The 19,420-nt window shown below is 50.8% G+C and overlaps 1 protein-coding gene across 1 annotated transcript; it reads right to left on the reverse strand.

The window, feature by feature from the left end:
* Nucleotides 1–1,294: 1,294 nt before the first annotated feature.
* Nucleotides 1,295–19,420, reverse strand: TGME49_280490 (U-box domain-containing protein). The gene is made up of 25 exons (XM_002371402.2): nucleotides 18,310–19,420; nucleotides 17,573–17,701; nucleotides 16,976–17,102; nucleotides 16,318–16,485; nucleotides 15,967–16,030; nucleotides 15,173–15,318; nucleotides 14,356–14,481; nucleotides 13,600–13,768; nucleotides 12,699–12,786; nucleotides 11,567–11,776; nucleotides 10,899–11,019; nucleotides 10,211–10,375; nucleotides 9,758–9,881; nucleotides 9,156–9,360; nucleotides 8,588–8,712; nucleotides 7,760–7,875; nucleotides 7,276–7,375; nucleotides 6,668–6,811; nucleotides 5,929–6,060; nucleotides 5,483–5,583; nucleotides 5,161–5,236; nucleotides 4,746–4,834; nucleotides 4,110–4,232; nucleotides 3,352–3,482; nucleotides 1,295–2,738 (listed from the first exon to the last, which is right to left on the reverse strand). Exons 1-25 carry the CDS (start codon nucleotides 18,501–18,503, stop codon nucleotides 2,642–2,644), a joined length of 3,270 nt encoding a protein of 1,089 aa, XP_002371443.1. The 5' UTR covers nucleotides 18,504–19,420; the 3' UTR covers nucleotides 1,295–2,641.

Consider the following 19,420-nt stretch of genomic DNA (forward strand, 5'->3'; position numbering starts at 1 on the left):
AAAGTCAGTGTTTCAGGAGAATGCCTCGGAGAATAGCATAGCGCTAGCGTACCCAGACATACCAAAAGCAGGAAAGACAACCCTGCGCAAATCGGACACAGTTTTTCGACCTCAGTTTTTTCTCGCGAAATTCAGGGGAAGGGCAGCGCGCACGCAGATCCCTCTTGCGCAATCAGTGTACTGCCTTGCCTCTATTCATAGACACCGAGCCCTCTTCTTCCTGTGGACAGGAGGGAAAAAGGGGACGTACGAGAATATATTATGTCTTTCACGATTCGAAATACACGCCACTACTTCTCGTGGGGTTTCAAAAGTCACTGCGCTGCCTCCGTGGCCTCTCAGAACACGTATGACGTGCATTTTAATAAACGGTAGGGACTTTAACGACGATTTATCGGCCTTTCCACAACATAAAGAATAAAGGAGGTCTCTGGGAGGCCGGTCACCGACATCAAGTTCGCACAGGTCCTTGTGCTAACGAGGAGAGCTGCTGAACTAAGCCTGACCATACATTATAGCTCGGGTGCACGTATTGAACATCGGCTCTTGGCCGTCGAACAGGTTTTTACCTCGGCAGTTATCATTTACCACAAAGCAAGAGTCCAACACTAATACACTGTCTTGAACAATGGGTAGCCGTATGGTCAATTCATGCGGTTTTGGGACTGTTTTCTTTGGAGCGGGCATTGCCACGTATGTTGCTTCGTCGATCCTCGAGTAAGACACCGAACTATCTGAAGGAATACCAAAACAACGTTTCATGAGAGTGTACAACGTAAAAAGCATCAGCTACATAGAACGGCCTTCCAGTGTTTAATTCCAGCGGTATGAAGGAAAACAGGAGAAATTTGTGTGCGACCATTATTCATTTGGTTATTCCGTTGTCCGGATGCGCTACTCACAGATCACGACGTTCTCTATGCAGAAATTGTAACTATGTGCACACATGAATGTATGTCCGTATTCGGCAAGCCTTCCACTTTATAGAGTCAGTTTCGCCGAATCCTATTACTGCCTTTTGACCGAGACTGCGGCACAGCTGCGGTTTCTTCTTCTGGCTGTATGCTTCTTTCGTCTGAGAAAAGTGAGTCTCGCCCCCGCTTCTCAGGTTGATACGCTCAGGATTTAGAAGTCTCCACATATCACGCGTGTACTTAGAATCTACGTCGATTGGATTAGCAATCCAGCTCTCCTCACAATGCCTGCGACAAGAGAGCCCTCATCTGACCCGTTAACCGGGAAGTTGTTTCTTGACGTGCAGTACGCCCCTGTCTTGCTTTTGTTTTTCAATGTGTGCTGCGCCATTGAAACTCGAGAAATGTTTCACTTTGGCAGGAGTTTCGTCAAGCGAAACACGTTTCCACTCAGCAACCCATGTCAGTCCAGTGGAGTAGACACCCTGTGATTCCGCACACAGTACCCCGCAGACAAGAAGCCCTACGGATGGAACTCCCTCTGCTGGGACCCACTCACTTTTTCTTCCCCCCCTTTCCCGTCCGCCTAGTCGCCACGACTAAAACTGTGTTGATCCCTTAACTGGTGATGTGAACACAACAAGATTCTGCCACATGCATAAGCCTCAAACGCTTTCATCGCCTTGACACACGAACTACCCAGACAACGGTAGCTTACATAAACGTAGACTCCCCCTTTTCGTGTGTACCAAGAAGTTTAGCTTCAGTTATTATCTGACTGGTACTGCATGCGAACATATTAGACGCATGCCGCCCTTTAATGCGAGCAGTCGCCAGCTCATCCCGCTTTGTCTACAGAAGACCTCTAAATGCCATCTTTCTATGGCAAAATTGAGCTCTAAAGCTTCCCTCTCCAAGGGCGCTCCAGCTCCTTTTTACAAACGCTCACCGGAATGCCATAAACAGAACAGACATTCACCCATCACGCGACCAGTGCACTCGTTTTCTGTGTTGTTCTCTCCTAGCTCGCCCGCCTCTTTCAAAAGTCTACTTTCCTTCCTTCTCGCATCGGAAAACAGCTGACAGCCCGTCCGAAGCGGAGTCTTGCTGAAACAGGCAGAGAAATTCGTAAATTTACAAACAGATGCAATCTTACGATATCTATCTAGGATACACAACGGAATATACATGCATACCAACAAATCCACTCTCTTGCACATCAACTGAAGCGCCTGAAAACGGTTTCTCGGGGCTACAGTCGGCACAAACACAAGCGAATCCGAAGAAAGGCACGCATGAGGAGACGCTGGACAAACAAAAGCACAGACTTCAGAATACACCCTTGTACGCGCTCCTTCCCTCCTCCCACCCCCACAACCGCAGTGTATATATATATATATATATATATATATATATATCCGCACCAAGAACACGCGCTCCCACACATTCTCCTGTTTGGATTGTAGCAAAACAAGATTTAGTGAGACAGTGAATTAGCGAATGCAGATATAGACGTGGACCAGCTTTGCGCGGCGGTGGTCTGGCTGAGACGGTTGCGTTGTGTCCGGTTGACGCTCAGGGGAGAGGCCGCCTGTGTCGTACGTCCTCCAAGCCACAGGATTAAAAAGTCTTTCCACGTTTCTGAAGGTTGCCTGACATGCAAGGCTACCAAAGAAACGATGTTTTCTTGTGCATCGGAGCGTGTTTTGCCTGCGGGGTATCTGGACTTAGGTCGCTTTCGCTTTTTGTTGCGTGGCGATGAAGTCCATGATTTCTTTGCGCAGCTCAGGCAAAGGAATTAGCTCGTCCTTCGTCAAGGGCATTCTGAGAAGACAGCACGCAATGATACATTCCCCGAATGATGCATCGCGCCACTCCGTAGAACTCTTTCTGTGAACACCCAAAACGATGACTGTCCCGCTCGGCACCTCGAGCAGTTTGTCGCCATCTGATTCTGACAGCTTAGGAAACACAGAAAACGTAGAGTTTCTGAAGCAACCGAACTATCGTTTTTGCCGGTGTAGACTGCAGTCGCTGACTCCGTCATTTCCACTCCGCATCTCACAGGAGCAGCGTCTCTTGCAGGAAAACCTGTGTTTCTTGCTCTCTGTGAATCTTCCACGAAGAACATTGCTGAGACCTCTCATCCTCCACAGTCTCTGCTAGCCTGCGTGTTCGCTTGTTAACTTCGCTGTCCGTACAACAGTGGCAGGTCGGCATTACGGGAGAGTGCCCGCATCTGTTTCCTATCGCATAGACATCGCGGAAACGCTGAATTCGCAGAGTCGGACAACCCTCGCTGGCCGATGTACGGCTCCCACAAAACCGCGAAAGAGTTTGTCTCCATGCAAACGACTGGTGACCGACGACGGTTTACGGCGTTACCACCTCGAAAGGAGTTCAGAGCCGGCATTTGTGTGAAAGGGTCACTGCCCACCTGTTGAAAGGATCTGAGGGATCCGACATGAGGTGTCTCTCAATGTGCTTCCTGTCCATGATGTTGTTGCTCGTGGGGAGTTTGACCGGGTCCGTCATGACGTCTGCCATGATCGGGTCTAGATACTCCGCCTGCGTACACAAACAGAACGGCGCTGCGGCGGCCTTGAATCTTCCTCTCCTCGCATCTCCACGCTTTGGGTTGAAGTCAAAACATCAGATCTCCTCGGCATCACGATGCAGTGGCGTTCCACTTAGATCTCTCAAATCGCACGTGACTGCTGTTCCTACAGGCCCCACTCTCTTCAATTGGATAAGACGACACGAACAGTAGATCACACGGCTTCTGGGACTTTGAGACCATACCGGTTATCTACCGCACGCTCACTCAAATACCCTGCTTTTTCTGAGAGGCTCTGCAGAAGAGTTTTCTGCTACTCAAAAAGGTATACAGATACATCCACGTCTCGATAGAGACGCGTAGGAGGTCGACACACGGCTTTAGAGACCAGACTGGGGAGGCTGTGTTCACCTGCCCCCGACAAAAAAGACGCCCTTTCCTGCCTTCACCAAAGAAGTGCTTGCCATATATATATATATATATATATATATATAAACATATGTATATATATATACTTATATTTATATGTATGTATGTATATATATATATATATTTATATTTATATGTATATATATATATATATATATACAAGTAGATGACTGAGATGAATCAGCAAGAACTTTCGCTTCGCTTCCCACCGGAAAAGCGTCGAGGTCGATCTCGAAGTCTTCTTCTTTGCCTTCAGAGAGCCGCTTGACGAGCTCCTGGAATTTTTCGAGTAACTTCAGATTCATCAGACCCTCGCGTTTCGCAATCCTGTACTGAAAAAACCAGGGAAACAAGAAGCTTTCGCCGGCGATAGCCAAGGCCACCTAGAAGACCGGGCAATTCCAGGCACTCCGTCTCTCGCTCTGCAACCGCTGGACGAATGTTGCCGAGAGACGAACGGAGGCGGCGGTCGCATGGACTGGCAGTCAGATAGAACTGGACGCACAAGTCCGAGGGTTCGAAAGAGTCACTCCACTTGTGAAATGCGAGGCAGAGGAGAAGAAGGAAGAGAAAGGCGAAGGACGAGGACCCACGAAAGAGAAGACGAAAAAGATGAAACCTTCAAAACAAACGAACGGCCTGAGACCAGCACGACGTGAACGGAGTAGACAGAGAGAAACTTGAAAAAGAGGACTCGTGAAACAAGCAAAGAACAGAAAAGGAACACATCGTGGATGAGGATGTCGACTCGCGATCGGAGAAAAACGCGAGAGAGCGGAAGGGAAGGCATGTCCTCGCTCGACAGCTCGAAATATTTCGCCGAAAGAAAAACAGAAAAAACTCACGGCCTTGTTCACGGTTTCCTTTTGGAAATAACGCCCGTCCTTGAGAATTTCGGCCACCAGGGAATCCCCGCCCTCCGGGTCCGCTTGCACTGCGTGCAGAGGAAAACGAGCACGAGGAAACCTGGTGAGGCTTTCATGAGAAAAATGTGTCAACTCGCCTCAGGCGCCTGCCGACCGGCTTCTCGAATCATAGAAATCTAACAACGTACGAACATCTGCCGTTGTAAACCAGACGACACCTGTATCATACACATATACATCTACATATATATATATATATATGTAGAAATATATGTAGATATATATATATATATATATATATGTCTGAACGTACGTGAGTAGATCGATCGGACAGGCACAAAGTGAAGACACGGTGGAGACCCACTTTTCACCCTGAGGCGGAACTGAAACTTACAGAGATAGACGTAACTTTCGAGGACTTTCATGAGCCACTTCTTAGGCTGGAAGTTGTAACTTTCCATGTTGTTGACCTGCGAAAATGGAAGTGCCAAGACGCACGTTTCTCACGTTCAGTCAGTGCACACGGAAAAGCAAGAAAACGAAGCGAAGAAACCGTTCGAAAGCTTTCAAAGAAGCGAAGCCCGACAGCCATATTCCATTGTATGTACACCCCCAGGAGAGGGGAGGACGCAAAAAGGGAGGATCCCCAAAAAACAACTCCTTCGCAAGCCATGAACTGCTACATTAAAACGCAGCATGCGACTCTGGGAGCCTACCTTGAGTTGGAGACATCGAGGTCCGACCAGATGATCCAGACAACAGTCCAGCGTCGTCACAGCCTGAGGCAGAATGCTCGAGCTGCGAATGATGTACGCGCCTGAAAAAGAGGGGAAATCAGCTCACAGGATCACGCCACTTCACTCTGCCCATCAACAGTGACAGAGATGCAGATGCTCCAAACGACGACACCCCTTCAAGAAGCAAAGGCAGAACGTCGTTCTTTCTTCTCATCTAGCAGTGTCCTGAGAGAAATACCGGAATGGCACCGCATGCATGGGCTCCAAGTACAAAACGACCCCTTCTGTGGGCACACACATACACATAAATATATATATATATATATATATGTGTTAGCACACCGTTGTGATTGTAGTTTACATGCGATTCCTTGTTTCGTCGGCACTTAGAGCTTTCCAAGAATCTGCGCTGAGTGAAGACGTACCACACTCTTTGGCATAGAGACTGAAAAGGCTGCATGCGTTGAAGCCGAGACTGCAAAGATCGCGGGTCGTCGCCTCCAGGCGAGACCATGTCTCCCGCCTCAGCTGTGCATTGCCTTCCAAAGAAGCCCCCGCTGAAGCGAAGCAAACAAAAAATATTCACTTGACTTGCCCTTACGCATGAGCACATAGAGACACATCTACATCTACATGCCCATATATACATATGTACACTCATTTTGCATGCAAATATATATATATATATATATGTCTACGCGTTTATGTGGATGTATGCTCACGCAGAGACGTATGAATGCCCTTGTCTGAGAGACGTAGAATTGTTCATGTATAAATGTCTTTGGAGTCTAAGCTCATGGTTTTTACATGTGTACATTGGCGCACGCATGCATGAACTTCTCTTTCCTAGGCACTCGCTGCCACGGTGGTCTACACAGACGCTTCGTAAAGGAGCGGCAGAGCATGAAAGGAAGAGCAACAAGGAAAGCCCACATATGCTCGGCCGAAGGGTGTCAAAAGACTTCTCTCTTTCAAAGAGATCTATGCAATGAACACATGAGGAGAGACCAGGTCGTGTCAACCTCGAAGTGCATGCCTTGCAGCTGCGCGCAAAAGTGAAGACCGAGAGGGTGGCACTTGCTCGAGTGGAAACTTTCTTGGAAGCCAACGGGTTGTTTTCCTCACTCAGTCGTCGCGAGTAGGTTTGGAGCTTTTATTGCCTACCATCATCTTCCTCCTCGTCTTCTTCGTCTTCAGTCCCAGAAGAAGACGATCGACTTGGGCTCGCTCCTGCAGCAGCCGCCGCCGCCTCAGCTGCTGCGCCCTCCGTTGTCGCACTTGGCTGCGGAGGCTCATCGTGGTCGCGGCCTGGGCAGAAAACCAAGGAGAAAAATCGATAAACGATGAGAACAATCGATAAACGAAGAGGAAAATCGGGAAAAAGGAGAAAGCAGCAGCCCTTGCTGGGCGCGACGTCGCAGAGAGCAGGCCGGCACTCAGAAGCGAACGAAGCCGAGATAAAAGTTCCAAGCCGAGATAAAAGTTCCAGCGGAGGGAGAGTGAAAGACCGAGGCAGAAAAAAGGCCGAGACGTCCTCCACGCAAACGGTCCCGAGCCACCGAGTCGACTTCCAGGTGTGAAGCTGTGAACGGTTGACAAAGGAGGTGCAGTTGGACGTTCAACGCGCGGCTCTCAGAAAGCAGCAAGAGAACAGCGAACGGGAGAAGACGACACAGGAGAGAGGCCAGACGAAGAAAAGACCGAGTTCAGGAGACAGAACGAGTTGGATAAGAAGGGGAGACACGAACTCGAGAAAGCACAGCAGGACCGACCTTCATGTTGGCGCTTCCGGATCTCCGTCAACGCAGACATGGCCTGGTCGACGAGGGTGGAGACGTCGTTGAGGAGCAAGTGAATCATGTGGATGAACTTCTGTTTCCAGACACGCATGCGCGACAAGAAAACGATTTTACGTTTTTCGTTTTTTCTCGTCGTTCTGTTTGAAGGTGATTCTCAGACGTTTCCTCCTGTTTCGAAACGGTTCTCTCCTCTCTTCGTTCTCCTTCTTCTGACTGGGGTTCCTCGTCTTCTGTTCTTTGTGGCACTCTTTCGTTCACACACGCTCCCCATTCGTTTGCTTCTGCTCCTCGCTCTGTCCACGCCTTGGTTCTTCTCTCCATCTTTCGCCTTTTGATTCGTCTGCTCACGCTTGTCGGCGCTCGGCGTGCCCGTAGATGCAACATATCTACACAGAGTATCTATCTATGTATTTTATTGATACAGGTATGATGTCTTGCTGAGATTCCTCCAGTTTACCTCGGGGCTGGACGAGCCGAGGCGGTGCAGCGCCTCTTTGTAGTTGTCGACGACGAGCAGCTTCTGAAAGAGGTCTACGATAGGGATCCGGAAGGTGATGCGGTCGTAGTAGGAACCTGCAAGTCATTTCGCCGCGCCCGTCCAGTGGCGAAAAAGGAGACGAAAGCAGAGGAAGAAGCGTCGTGAGAGACATTGAGGAGAAAAGGAAGGGACAGAGAAGCAGAGTGGGGAGGAAATCGAGAGTCTGTGTCTGTTGCCGTGCGCCTGAGAGTGACGAAGGGTGGAAAACATGCGTCGGAGACGCCCGACACTCTCGTCGACTCCCGGCGCGTTTTCGATTTCGGCTGTGTTGCTTTCAGCAGAGACGGCGTCCAGAAAAGAAAAGAAAACGCGCGCAGGCGTCCACATACGCATTTGTCTACTCGGCTCTTTCTTTCAGAGATCTCTCAGCCCTCAGGGCAAAGAGCGGCAAAAAAAAGGCAGCCGCTGCTGCCTCGACGACTTGATCACTTGACCGACGACGGAGAGACTTGGGGTGCGAGACTTCGCTCTTGGGACTCAAAGACAGAGCTCCGAGTCTCAGTTTCCGTCGAAGCGAAACCGTGGGCGGGAGATGGAAACTGAGTCCGTTGAACTTGCTCTTTCGCCTTTACCGCTGGAATGGGTCTCGACACCAGGAAACATGGACGAACCAGGAAACATGGACGAACCAGGAAACATGGACGAACCAGGAAACATGGACGAACACAGATCATCTTCGAGGAGTGAGCAAACAAGACGGACAGACAGGTCCTTGTCAAGTCGCCTGGCGACGCGATAAATTCCTACCACGTTCAGAGGCAATAAATACTTCAGTGAGCGCCCGGACGAGGTGCTCCTGCACCACGGGGATGCTTTCCAGACGGTCTCGGACTCCCTCGGTGAGGAACATGAAGTAGAGCGTCTTGCACGCGCTGACGTAAAATGCGCAGAAACCGACATCAAACAGAAACGCAATGAAGACAGAGAAGGAAGTCAAGTGAGAAGAAGAAGACGGAGATAGAACGCAAAACACACAGAAAATAGAGGCACGGAGAGAGGAGAGAGGAGAGAGATAGAGAGAAATGGACACTGGTCAGTACAAGGGAAAACGAGGACAAAGTGAAAAGGAACAGTCGTTGTTCGTGTTTTCCTTGCGCGCCCTTTTGGTTTTTACGCCTTTCTCCCCCCCCCCCCCCCGACCCGTTCGTCCGTCGCAAGTGAACTGCGCGTGCAACGGAGAAGGCCTCGCCTCTCTCGCTCTCTTTCTTCCCCTCTCCTCTGCCTTCTTCTTCGCGTCTCTCTACCTCTCTCTCTCTTGTTTCCGCCGTCTTCAGCGTTCGTCGTCTCTTCCCCCATCTTGTTCGCTTCCTCTCACCCGTCGCAGCGCAGATGGACGTTCCGGAAGAAGTCGGAGGCAGTCATGACAGCGATGCAGGCCGAGGCGACGAGCTCGGCGTCCATCGCGGCAATTGGCGGCTGCTCAAAGCCTTGCGAGCTTCGAACAGATAGGTAGACAGACTGCAGTTCGAGCATCCGTCGGATGCTGGAGAAAAGGTCCTCGACCAAGGCGCTCGGCAGAGCTGAAGAGATGAAGCAGACGCTGACGCGCGCGAAATCGCCGCCCGTCGGCAAAGGAGACGGAAGTCCCCAGTCGAGTAGCGCGGCGACCGACAGACCCCTTTCCCAGATTCATTCTTTCGCTGTATCCTTCTCTCTTTTTTACTGCATTGCTCTCCGTCGCACTCTCTGAACTCACTCTCGTGAGGGGAAATTCGACGAATGGAAAAGTCCTCAGCCGGCGGGGGCACCCGAAAAGGACGACATGCACAGAGTACACACGGAGGCTGGACGGCAGAGAGAGGAGCGAATACGAGACAGACACGAAGCGAGAGAAGAGGAAACAGATGGAGGAAGACAAGAACAAACAGAGAAAACACGAGTGAAGAACATAGAGAGAAGCACAGAGTGAGAATTTACCTGCAAACTGAGGGGGAGTGGTGACGTCTTGGGAAGCGTTGGCAGCGTGGTTGGGAGACTGGCTGCCGCTGGCGTTCGCTCGAGCTGCGCGCTGTCGCTCGACCTGCAGAGGCGGCGGACAAGACTGCGAAGAGAGAAAGGAGACACCGAAACGTTCGGGAGAGAAATCTCAAGCTGGAGAAAGGCGAAAAGTCGAGTTCAGTGGACACAGAGGAAATCTCTGCCTTGCTACGCTGATTCACCCTCATGCTCTTTCGTCGGCTTCCGACGCTCAGCTCTCTGCGGCTCGCCTCCTCCTCAAAGAGCCTTGCGCGGATTGAGAAAACAGAAGAGACTGCATAGGCGCAGAGGCATCTGTTTAGGAAAAACTCAAGGAACTTCGGAGGATACCAGAAGCTCAGAAAACGAGTCCCAGCGCTGCAGAGTTCGTCTCTCTCTTCTCCGTTTGCGGACCTGCATGACGAGTGTCGCGAGACGGGGGGGCTTGACTGACAGGGTCTCTTCGTCGAGCCTGCACGAGCCGTCAAGGTTGAAACAGTAGACTGCGCGCAGCAGCCAAGAGAGACCGAGATGCACCAAGTGCCAGTAGAGCGAGCAGAACTTCGGGTGGAGAATGACCTGCAGAGAAGCCAAAGCCGAACAGTGTTTCCGCCGCTGGGTACTCGTCAAACCTCGCGCCTCCAACAATTCGAGACACACCCGCGACGAAGCTCGACTGGCATGACAACGTGGAAGACTGGCGCACTGCCTCTAAACTTCAACGCGAGGTCACCGCAGACCTTTCTTCACGGCGACAGAACGGCTGTTTGCATGGCAAAGGTGTCAGTCGGCCAGAGCTGAACGGAAGAAAGAGGCCAGAGCGACAGCGCGGGGAAGGCGCAGGCTTCTTGGGAAGGCAGCCTCATCCCCTTCAGACGCCACTCTGCATGGGCAATGCCCTGAGACCACGCACACCTTCCCCCTCTCACGTCTCTCCAGCTGTCTGCGTTGTCGAAAGGACGCGTCGGCGTTGGACGCGTTGCAATTCGAAAGTCGTTCGACACAGCTCGCCCTCCAGAGCGCCGCTTTTGTTTCCGAATGCATGCACGGTGTTTCCTGATACTTCCGTCCTTCACTCGGACAGGCGTCGTGAGCGACCTACCGTGCGCCAAGACAAGATTTCGGCGACGAGAAAGCGGTACTCCGGAGACGTTGGAGAAGCACCTTGATCGTGGACGCTCTGGAACTTCTGAAGAATTCTCGTGAACTCCGCCATGCACGGACTGCAAGGAAACGCGGTTTCGAACACGGCAAAGAAAGCGGGGAAAAGGCATCCACGAAGGTTCCTTCTCGGCCGAGTTGGTGGGCAGAGAGGTGGACGGTTGCTCCCTCGAGATTGGCATGCGGCTGCTACAACGGATCTGCCAGCCGGAGAGAGCGCGGAGGAACTTGGAGCCGTTTTCTGGTGTGCCCCCCATAAAACATCGGATTTCTCGCGTTTCAGTGACTATTCAGCGTCTTGTTTTTACTTTCCCGCGTCCTCTCTCGAATCCTTTTCTCTCTCACACATGCACCCCGTGTGTGTGCGTGTATGCGTCTCTGTCTATATATGTGGACAACGCGCACGCATGCATATTATCGCAGACCCATGCCTGCGTCTGTCGAGAGCTCTGTACAGGTTCCTGTGTCTCTTCGCGAAAGTTCGGTCTCCTCTGTATTTGCGCAGATGTCAATTCGCGTTTTTCCTTCTTTGCGCCTTTCCTCCCTTCTTCTGTCGCTGTGTCCACAGGTCGCCAGAGGAGACGCGCAACTTCGCGCTCGCGGCCTCACTTGAAGAGCACACGGACGGCCTTGAGAGCAAGCCAGAAAACCTCTGACGGAAACTTCGTTTCTGCCTTCAAAACGCCCTTTGCGTTGCAGAACTTCTCCGCCGCAGAGACGGAAGCCTCGTTCCCCAGCTTCGCGTCTTTCGCGAGATCTCCCAGGACCTCTCTCGCCACGGCGTCACCACGCAAGCAGAAAAAGTAACAAAGATCCGACCTGAACCGCAGGAAAGCCAGCGAGGAAACAGTCCGAGAGAGCCCCCAGATGCACACAAGCATCTGCACGCATCCGAACACACTCGCAATTACAGACGCGTGGATGTGCATAACAAAGATGACTGCGAACGCGTCTTCAAGAACAGCGCGGTGGACGCACATTACGCATCTTGTCAACAAAGGGCTCCGCGCCACATTCACATTCACAGACTTTTGAGTCTGTGAGAAAACGCGTATGAAGACGTCACGAGACATGTCAAATGCAGGCTCGCATCGACGCATGCACCGTCTTTCAAGCGGTTCTCGCTTGTAAGAAGAAGATCAAATGGTTAACAGCGATCAGCTTTTGCGTCTGGCATTAACATACGGAACTGAAAAACGCAGGCATGTCGAGAAGGGAAGAAAGTCGACGAAGATGCATCTGGCGCTAGAGAAACTTCAGGACCGCGCCTTGAGCACGCAGGAGGAAACGAAGGCGACGCGAAGAAAGCAAGAAATCGCGAGGAAACACAAGACCCCCGGTGTCTGTCTCTGTAGTGAAAAACAAGCTGGTGTGCATGCACGGCAGTGACATGGAGAGGGAGGAAGCAACACGCCACGGAGAAACAAAGAGAAGAAGCAGAGACGAGGAAGAGGCCGCAGAAGCAAGGAGTTTCTGAACAACGGGTCCTGGATATGCGCCTACCCTAATATAGACAAATTTGTATCTTTACGTCTGTGTAGATATCCGTTCAGATCTCCCTTTATGTGATTTCGCGTATATCAATGTATACATGTACAGGTTAGGTGGCAGGTGTAGGCATGGGGGGTCGTCACGGAGTTAGCCGATACTTTTTAAACTTAAACGATGACTCTTAGAAATGGAGAGTTGCTGCCGGCCTGTCTCCTTCTCTGTTCTTAGAAAAACCTCATGAGAGTCTCACAGTTTATCCATCTTGATGGGTTCCGCTAGACCGAGGAGCGACCAGAAGGCGTTGAGCGTGAAGCCGTAACTCGTTTGTCCCTGAACCTCTGAAAGCCGGAAGAGATTGCCGAGAAACCGCAGACGACTCTATCATCTCTCTCCACCCTCATAGCGTCTCTACACCTTCCCTCAAGTGTTCGCTTTTTGGAAGGTCCACCTCCGAAAGAAACAGATTCGTGACAAAGACTTCCCGGACCCTATACACAGCTATAGTGCCGTACGTGCACACACACAAAAAAAAGACCAATACAGTGATACAGATACATGGAGATATATACAGATGGACTGGCGTAGAGGCGTACTGAAAATGAATGCCCGACAGAATGTTCAGCACGACAAACATCGTCCCAGAGAGACGCAGCAGTTCACGCTTCCTACCACCTATAGACGCAGGCTTCTAAAAAATACATAGAGAACAGGAAAGCGCGAGTGGGATACCTCCCTCTGCACCGCCCGCTCGGCGTTCAACTCACCATAACAATCAATGAATACACCACAGAAAGTACGCATTTACATGTTTCCAGATGCGTTTCATCGATATCGCCGCATGCATGCGTTTGCATGAGTGTGGCGTCCTCACCCCTTCAGAACAGGAGATGCCTAGGATAGGAACAGGAGATGTCTAGGATAGGAACAGGAGAATCAGCTTTATTCAAACCTTCAGCGCCAAGTGTCCACGCAAATTCATGTATCCAAGCACCGATGCACGCTGTCGACAGATGCTTCAAAGTCAAATTATCCAAGCACGCATCTGTCGGCATGCACACATGCAAATACTCAAATACGCATTCGTGGTTGTCGGCGCATGCTTGAGTCGAAATCGAGGTCGGTAAGAGCAGGTGCCGGGTGTTTCGTCTTACTGAGGAGCATGGAGTGCATAGGGTCGAGAGATTCCGCTGCTTGCTGCTGCGTCATTCGCAGCATGTGACTCATCTTGGCGCGAAGTTCGTTCGAGCCCAAAATCTGGCCGTACCATTGCACGACTCTGTGACGACAGTCGGAGCCTCCTCGACACAAATTCTTGACGATCTGGCCAAAAAGAAAAGACACAACACCCTGCTCGGTCCGAGAGAAAGAGAGAAAGAGAGGAAGACAGGCAGCCAGGCAGGCGCGCGAAGGAAAAAGCGAAGGACATTAGAAGGGATGAAGAAGGAACGAAAAGAAGAAGACTAGGAGACCGACGAAGGAACGAAGGCGCTGTGATACAAAACTTGAGCGCCGAGGTGGCCTGCGGGAGGCGAAGAGACGAAGAGACAAGAGGGTCGAGAGGTCAACGTAGGAAACGAGAGAAGCGATCTGTGTCTGTCTGTTTTTTTGAGAACTCTGCCGTTTGTCTGCAGCTGAAGCCTGGAGCACGCAGTGTGTCTTCCTTCCTCCCCCTCCAGGAATCTCAAGTGCAGACGAAATAGTCGCGAATGGAAAGGCGAGGGAGACAACGGAAGTGCAAGCTGAAGATCTTGGATTATCAAAGCCAAGCCCCTTTTTCACAGGAAATTCCAGAATCGTGCGAGAGATGAGCTCCGGATGAAAGTAGTGTCAAAAGAGCGGACACAAAAGAGACAAAGAGAACAAGGCGAGAGACGAAGCAGACAGACAAGTGGAGACCCCTCCTGTACCTGGAGAAAAACCTCCTGATGATTCTGTTCATCGTGGCGGAGCGTCTGGACTGTCGCTTGCAAGTACTGAGTTGTCAGCGCCTGATTTCCCGCGAAATATTTCATCGACAAACTCTCTTGGCGCCCCTAGACACACAAGTGCATGCACGCTCGCACTTCGCGTCAAATCCCACTCGAAAGCAACTTTCCGCATCAGATCAAACGAAGACATCACCCCATATCTCTCTCTCTCGATATATATATATATATATATATATGCGCACAGACAGAGGTATACATATATATATATATATATCTGCATACAATCTAGCTACACAAATATGCGTGTATATGAGTGTATGTACTTGTTTAGTTATAAATGTACATGTACGCATATAATCATCGTCGGTACTGGCGCATGATTCCCTACTTCAGTGTCGGCGGAATCTTGGTGGTCTCATAATTCATCAGTTGCAATATTCCTTCCTTCGAAAGTCCCTCGCTACACCTCTTTCCCCTGATTTCTTGTTCCGACATCATCTGTCCTGTCGTCGCTCGGCGATGTTTCAATGCCTTGCTGTCTCTATCGACATGCACGTTCCTCCCACAAAAGGGAGAGACCTTCTGGTGTAGTGACCCCAAGAATGCCACGAACATACTCATACACGCATGGGCTCATCAATATATATATACATATATATATATATATACTTATATATGACCGACAAGCACATTCGTCGAGAGCAACTGTCCTCCTGGTTTTCATTTCGAGAGTTTTGAAAGACTGGCCTTTCCTGCCCAAACGTTTTCTCTCTTGTGTCCTGTATGGGGTTCCTACGTTTTTCAGAGTTGGTCCGTCAAGAAGCGTCTGCGCAAGGAGGCGTCCAAGCAGGGAATTCTCTTGGTAAAAGAGACCTGGTTTCGTCACGGGGAATCGGCGCGGAAACTCAGGCAGCAAAATGGCGGGGTCAGCCATCAACCGCGCTGCAAAAAGTCCCAAAACGCAGAGTCGGGCAAAGGATTCACACGGCACCGGAGGCGTCGGAGAATGGAGGAACAAGACGCAGATCCAGAAGGTAGACACGAGGGTGCAGAGAGGAGAGACGCCGGAGAACGGGAACGAGAAAAGCGTTGAAGAGACGACGAGAGAAAAAGAGAAACCGATGCGCAGGGGAGCACAGAACGCGACACACAGTCCGAGGCCAAGAAGCGCTAGAAGGTCGCGAATCCAGAATCGAGTCCACAGAGGCAAGGGCACAAAACAGGAAATCTCGGGGCACTTAAAAAAAATGTATTTGCATACATGGTTTTTACATTGGAAACAAGTGGTGAGTTGGAATCTCTGTTCTCGAGTTCTATCTGCTGGCGACTTGTTCTTCTGTGTCGTCTGCGGGGCCGGGGTTTCACTTCTATAGCGACGGTTTGCCATGACTCTTCTTCCGTCCTCATCTGCGTCCTGCGCTCTTCCTTCGCTTCTTGCGCGTCTTCCGTTTCCTTGGGTTTCTTCGTGGCTTTCCTTTCCCTTTCGGCACAACGTTATAGCTGCGTCGGTCTCCTTTGACTGTTCGCTTTTGCCTCCCCCTTGGCAGATCCTTCTTTTCCTCTTCGGCCATCCTTTTCTCGCGAACTCACCGACAGCCTTCTGACTCGAGAGGAATTTGAGCGCGTTGAGGGGAGCGGACTTATATTCGGTCATCTGCAGAGAGAGCGAACAAACCTCACAAACGATCTCGGCGTCGGCTCCTCTCTCTGGAATACAAGAGGGAAGGTAAAACGTTGACGGGACAAAGGGGCTGACAGATAAGACACACGAGAAGCACCAAAAGGCATCTGACGGCAGCGGAGGCAAACAGACAACCGGAAAAGGAGACGTTCCTTGCAGAGGCGAATGGATATTACAGGGTGAGCAGATGCAGCTGCCAAGAGGCGAGAAGGACGGCGAGCAAGAAGAAGAGGAATGCCCATCCCTGCTGTGTGGCCTACGCTGTGGAGATTCAGCCTCTCAGACAGAGACTTAATGGTTGGCGTAAACCAGCGACCCAGGAAGTCTTCGCCTGTCTCCGTTCCCTGCTGCACCAGAGTGTCGACCATGCGCGCAAAGAAAGAGAGAGGACAGCCCATCTCGACGAACTGCGTCAGCTGCTCTCCAAGCTGAAAGCAAAAGCAGAGGAAACGCTCACATCCCGACTCACCTGAGTTGCCTCCACGCAGCAGCGAAGCAACACACGAAAGCAAAACAACGTTCGAGGCAAATTCAGCAGCACATATGAAAAGAGACACAAAACCTTCACCAGTTATCCCAAGCACAAAGGCAACCAAATATATATATATATATATATATATATATATATATGTATGTATAGACAGATAGACAGATAGACAGATAGATATGGTTACTCTTGTATATATATATATATATATATCTGTGGACCTGATCCCTAGACTATCCGTAGGTGTACACAACATGCAGCTAGCACGGTGATAAATGTGGAGGTCTTGCAGGCGCATCCTGCCCCGTGAAGGTGGAAAGGAGACGAGGAGAAAGCAACGGTTTTCTGTGAGGTCGGAGACGTGAAACCAGAAACCGAAGAAAAAAAGCAAGAGAAAAAAAAGTGATGCAATCTTGAGGACGAAAGATTACCATCGCGTAGGGCGGGGGGTCTCCAAGTTCGAACAGTTCCGGACACGAAAGAAGCAGAACGGAGTAATCCACCAGCTGGCGTTGCAGCTCTTGCACCACACCTGGACGGAGAGCCGCCGGCAGGCCTCTGAAGAGATCGAGAAGAGAGAAAAGGCTGAAAGCCACGAAAAATTATCGACGAAGAGCGACAGATGCGCTGAGAGGCGACGCACGGAGGAAGAAGAGGGGAAGAAGAGACAAATTAGAAGCGCGCAGCAATGGGTTGAGGAAGTCAGCCGAACCAGAACAAGAGACAAAAGAGTGAAAAATGTGCTCCGTGAAGGCGAAAATGGAGAGTCGCCAGGAGATTTGAAACAGTAGAACGGAAGTCGTGAGAGCCAGGCCAAACGCCTGGAGGCGTCTGCGGGGGTCCAAGCAGCGATGAGAGAAATGCCAAGGCGACACAAAAACGCAGCCACCGGGTTCGAAGGAGAGATCAATCGACAGCCAATAAAGGTATTGGGGAAACTGCAGAAGCAGAGGGAAGCTTCGCGCCTGACCACAGCGTTGTGACGACAAGGCGAGGGATAACATTCAAGACCGAGAAAAGATTCTTACTTGCTGTACACCTCGTCATTAGCTCTGTGGAAGCAGTCCGCCAGGAATCTGAAGACATTCGGAGTGCCTTCTTTGGCAGCGTCCTGGATGCGCTTGATGAGAATTGTCTCCAAATCGGCTCGTGCCAGCCTGCGTGCCACACACTCAGATTCGCTCCTCGTTCCTCTGGAATTGTCTTGTCGAGGAGAAAACATCTCGTGAAAAGCACGCGAGAGCGACACGAACATGCGCATGGGTCAAGGCAAGCAACTGACAAAGAAGCCGTGGCTTCGTCCTTAGGAAACAACGTCACTTTTTCTCGGCTTCACGCGATGTGGTCTCGCCATATGGTCTGGTCTTAAGAGCACTATGCAAAGGCGAAAGCTCACGTGCAGCAAAGAGAAAGACAAACGGATACATAAACATGCAGGACAGAGCACTGGGTGTAGAAGCCGTAGTAGGACTCGCATTCGGGTGTGGCGTGTGTATGGCGCCTGAAGTCGAAACCAAGGTCTGACCTGCCTGTACATACGCACGCATATGCTGTGAACGTCAGAGATGTCGGTGGTAGTTGTGATCTTAAGCTCTCTCTGATTCGGCTATTTCCTTCCGGGGACAAGAATGAGTTCCAGAGAGGCCTCTATGTCTCCCGCTTTTCCGGAACTTGGAATCCACGGGGCAGTGCCATCAGAGCTCGAAGAATAAGGTAAGTACCGAGAGGCTCGGCGCAACCTCATTTGTCGCAGAAAACGTCTTACTTTAAGGGCTTGCCTTCCCTCGTTAGTTCCTCCGCGTAACGTTTGAGATAGTAGAGCTGACAGTGTGGAGTCGAAGCGGTGGTTGCATCGACAGTGAGTCGAAGAACGAGTTGCAGAAAATGGTCTTCCTTTGCGGGACCGATTGTCGCGGCTGCTCCACAAGCTGCCGCGCTGCTCTGCGGCGAATCTTGCATCGTGACTGTAACCGTCCAAGTCGAAACAAAAAGACGCCAGAGTAGCTCGCAGAGTCACCTGTCTGTCTGGCACACTAGCGTTTGTCGTTTGCCTGTGCGTCTCTTCCATATAGCTTTGTCCTGCTAGTACGGTACTTCAAGGTCGCTTTTTCATCCACGAAGACGACAGTCGGAGTTGAACGCAGAGGAAAGAAGAAAGATGTCTCCGCTTAGTTCCAGAAAACAGAACGTTTCTCGGTTGCACGTCTAACGAATATTCAGCCTATTGATAAAATAAGTCTTGCCTCTGGTCGGCTACGGAATTTCAGCAGTTCCGCATTTGCTGCGGCCGGCCACAAGCACGAAGAACATTTTCATGTAACCGCGTTGTAGGTACAACCAGACGGAATAAGTGAAAACGACCAGCGCAGAGGCGGCAAGGACCACCTAATTGAAAACGGGCTCCGCGTGCAAGATACGGAGAGCGATCTCGGACAATACAGTGGACAGGGACAGCTAAACTACGAAGTGGAGAAGGAAGATGAATCTTTTTCAAGGTACAAAGGCAAAACGACCGGCAGTGTCTGGCAGATCGCGGACCCAGCTGAAAAGGGAACGAAAACAGTCACACAGTTTCTTTAGCAAAGATAGCGCGGTGTGTTGCATGGAATGGGGGACCGAAAACTATTCCGCTTACGAACGGAGCTTTAATACGCAGAGACGGTTTGTGTGGCTCCCGAGAAAGGCATTTTTTCTCGCAGGTTTTGCTGGCAAAATGTCAAGAAGGGTCGGAAACAGCGGCCCGGGGGAAGGGGGAGAGAGGGGGGTCACGAAAAATCAGTGCCAGCTAAACGCCAGGGACAAACCAGTCCTTGCACATTTTACGAAATTTCCAGACATACCCGGCATCAGAAGAATCGCTGACTTATTTTCTGCAG

The sequence above is a fragment of the Toxoplasma gondii genome, chromosome VIIa, assembly GCF_000006565.2.
Source record: "Toxoplasma gondii ME49 chromosome VIIa, whole genome shotgun sequence".
NCBI classification, from domain to species: domain Eukaryota; phylum Apicomplexa; class Conoidasida; order Eucoccidiorida; family Sarcocystidae; genus Toxoplasma; species Toxoplasma gondii.

Bases quoted from the DNA above. Each gene is read 5' to 3' on its own strand.
- TGME49_280490 (XM_002371402.2), bottom strand. From the start codon at position 18,503: ATGCAAGATTCGCCGCAGAGCAGCGCGGCAGCTTGTGGAGCAGCCGCG. The intron at 17,103-17,572 runs GTAAGAATCTTT...CGATCTCTTCAG, and splicing joins AATGACGAGGTGTACAGCAA to AGGCCTGCCGGCGGCTCTCC. The intron at 9,882-10,210 runs GTCCGCAAACGG...CTCTCTTCGCAG, and splicing joins TCGCGACACTCGTCATGCAG to TCTTGTCCGCCGCCTCTGCA.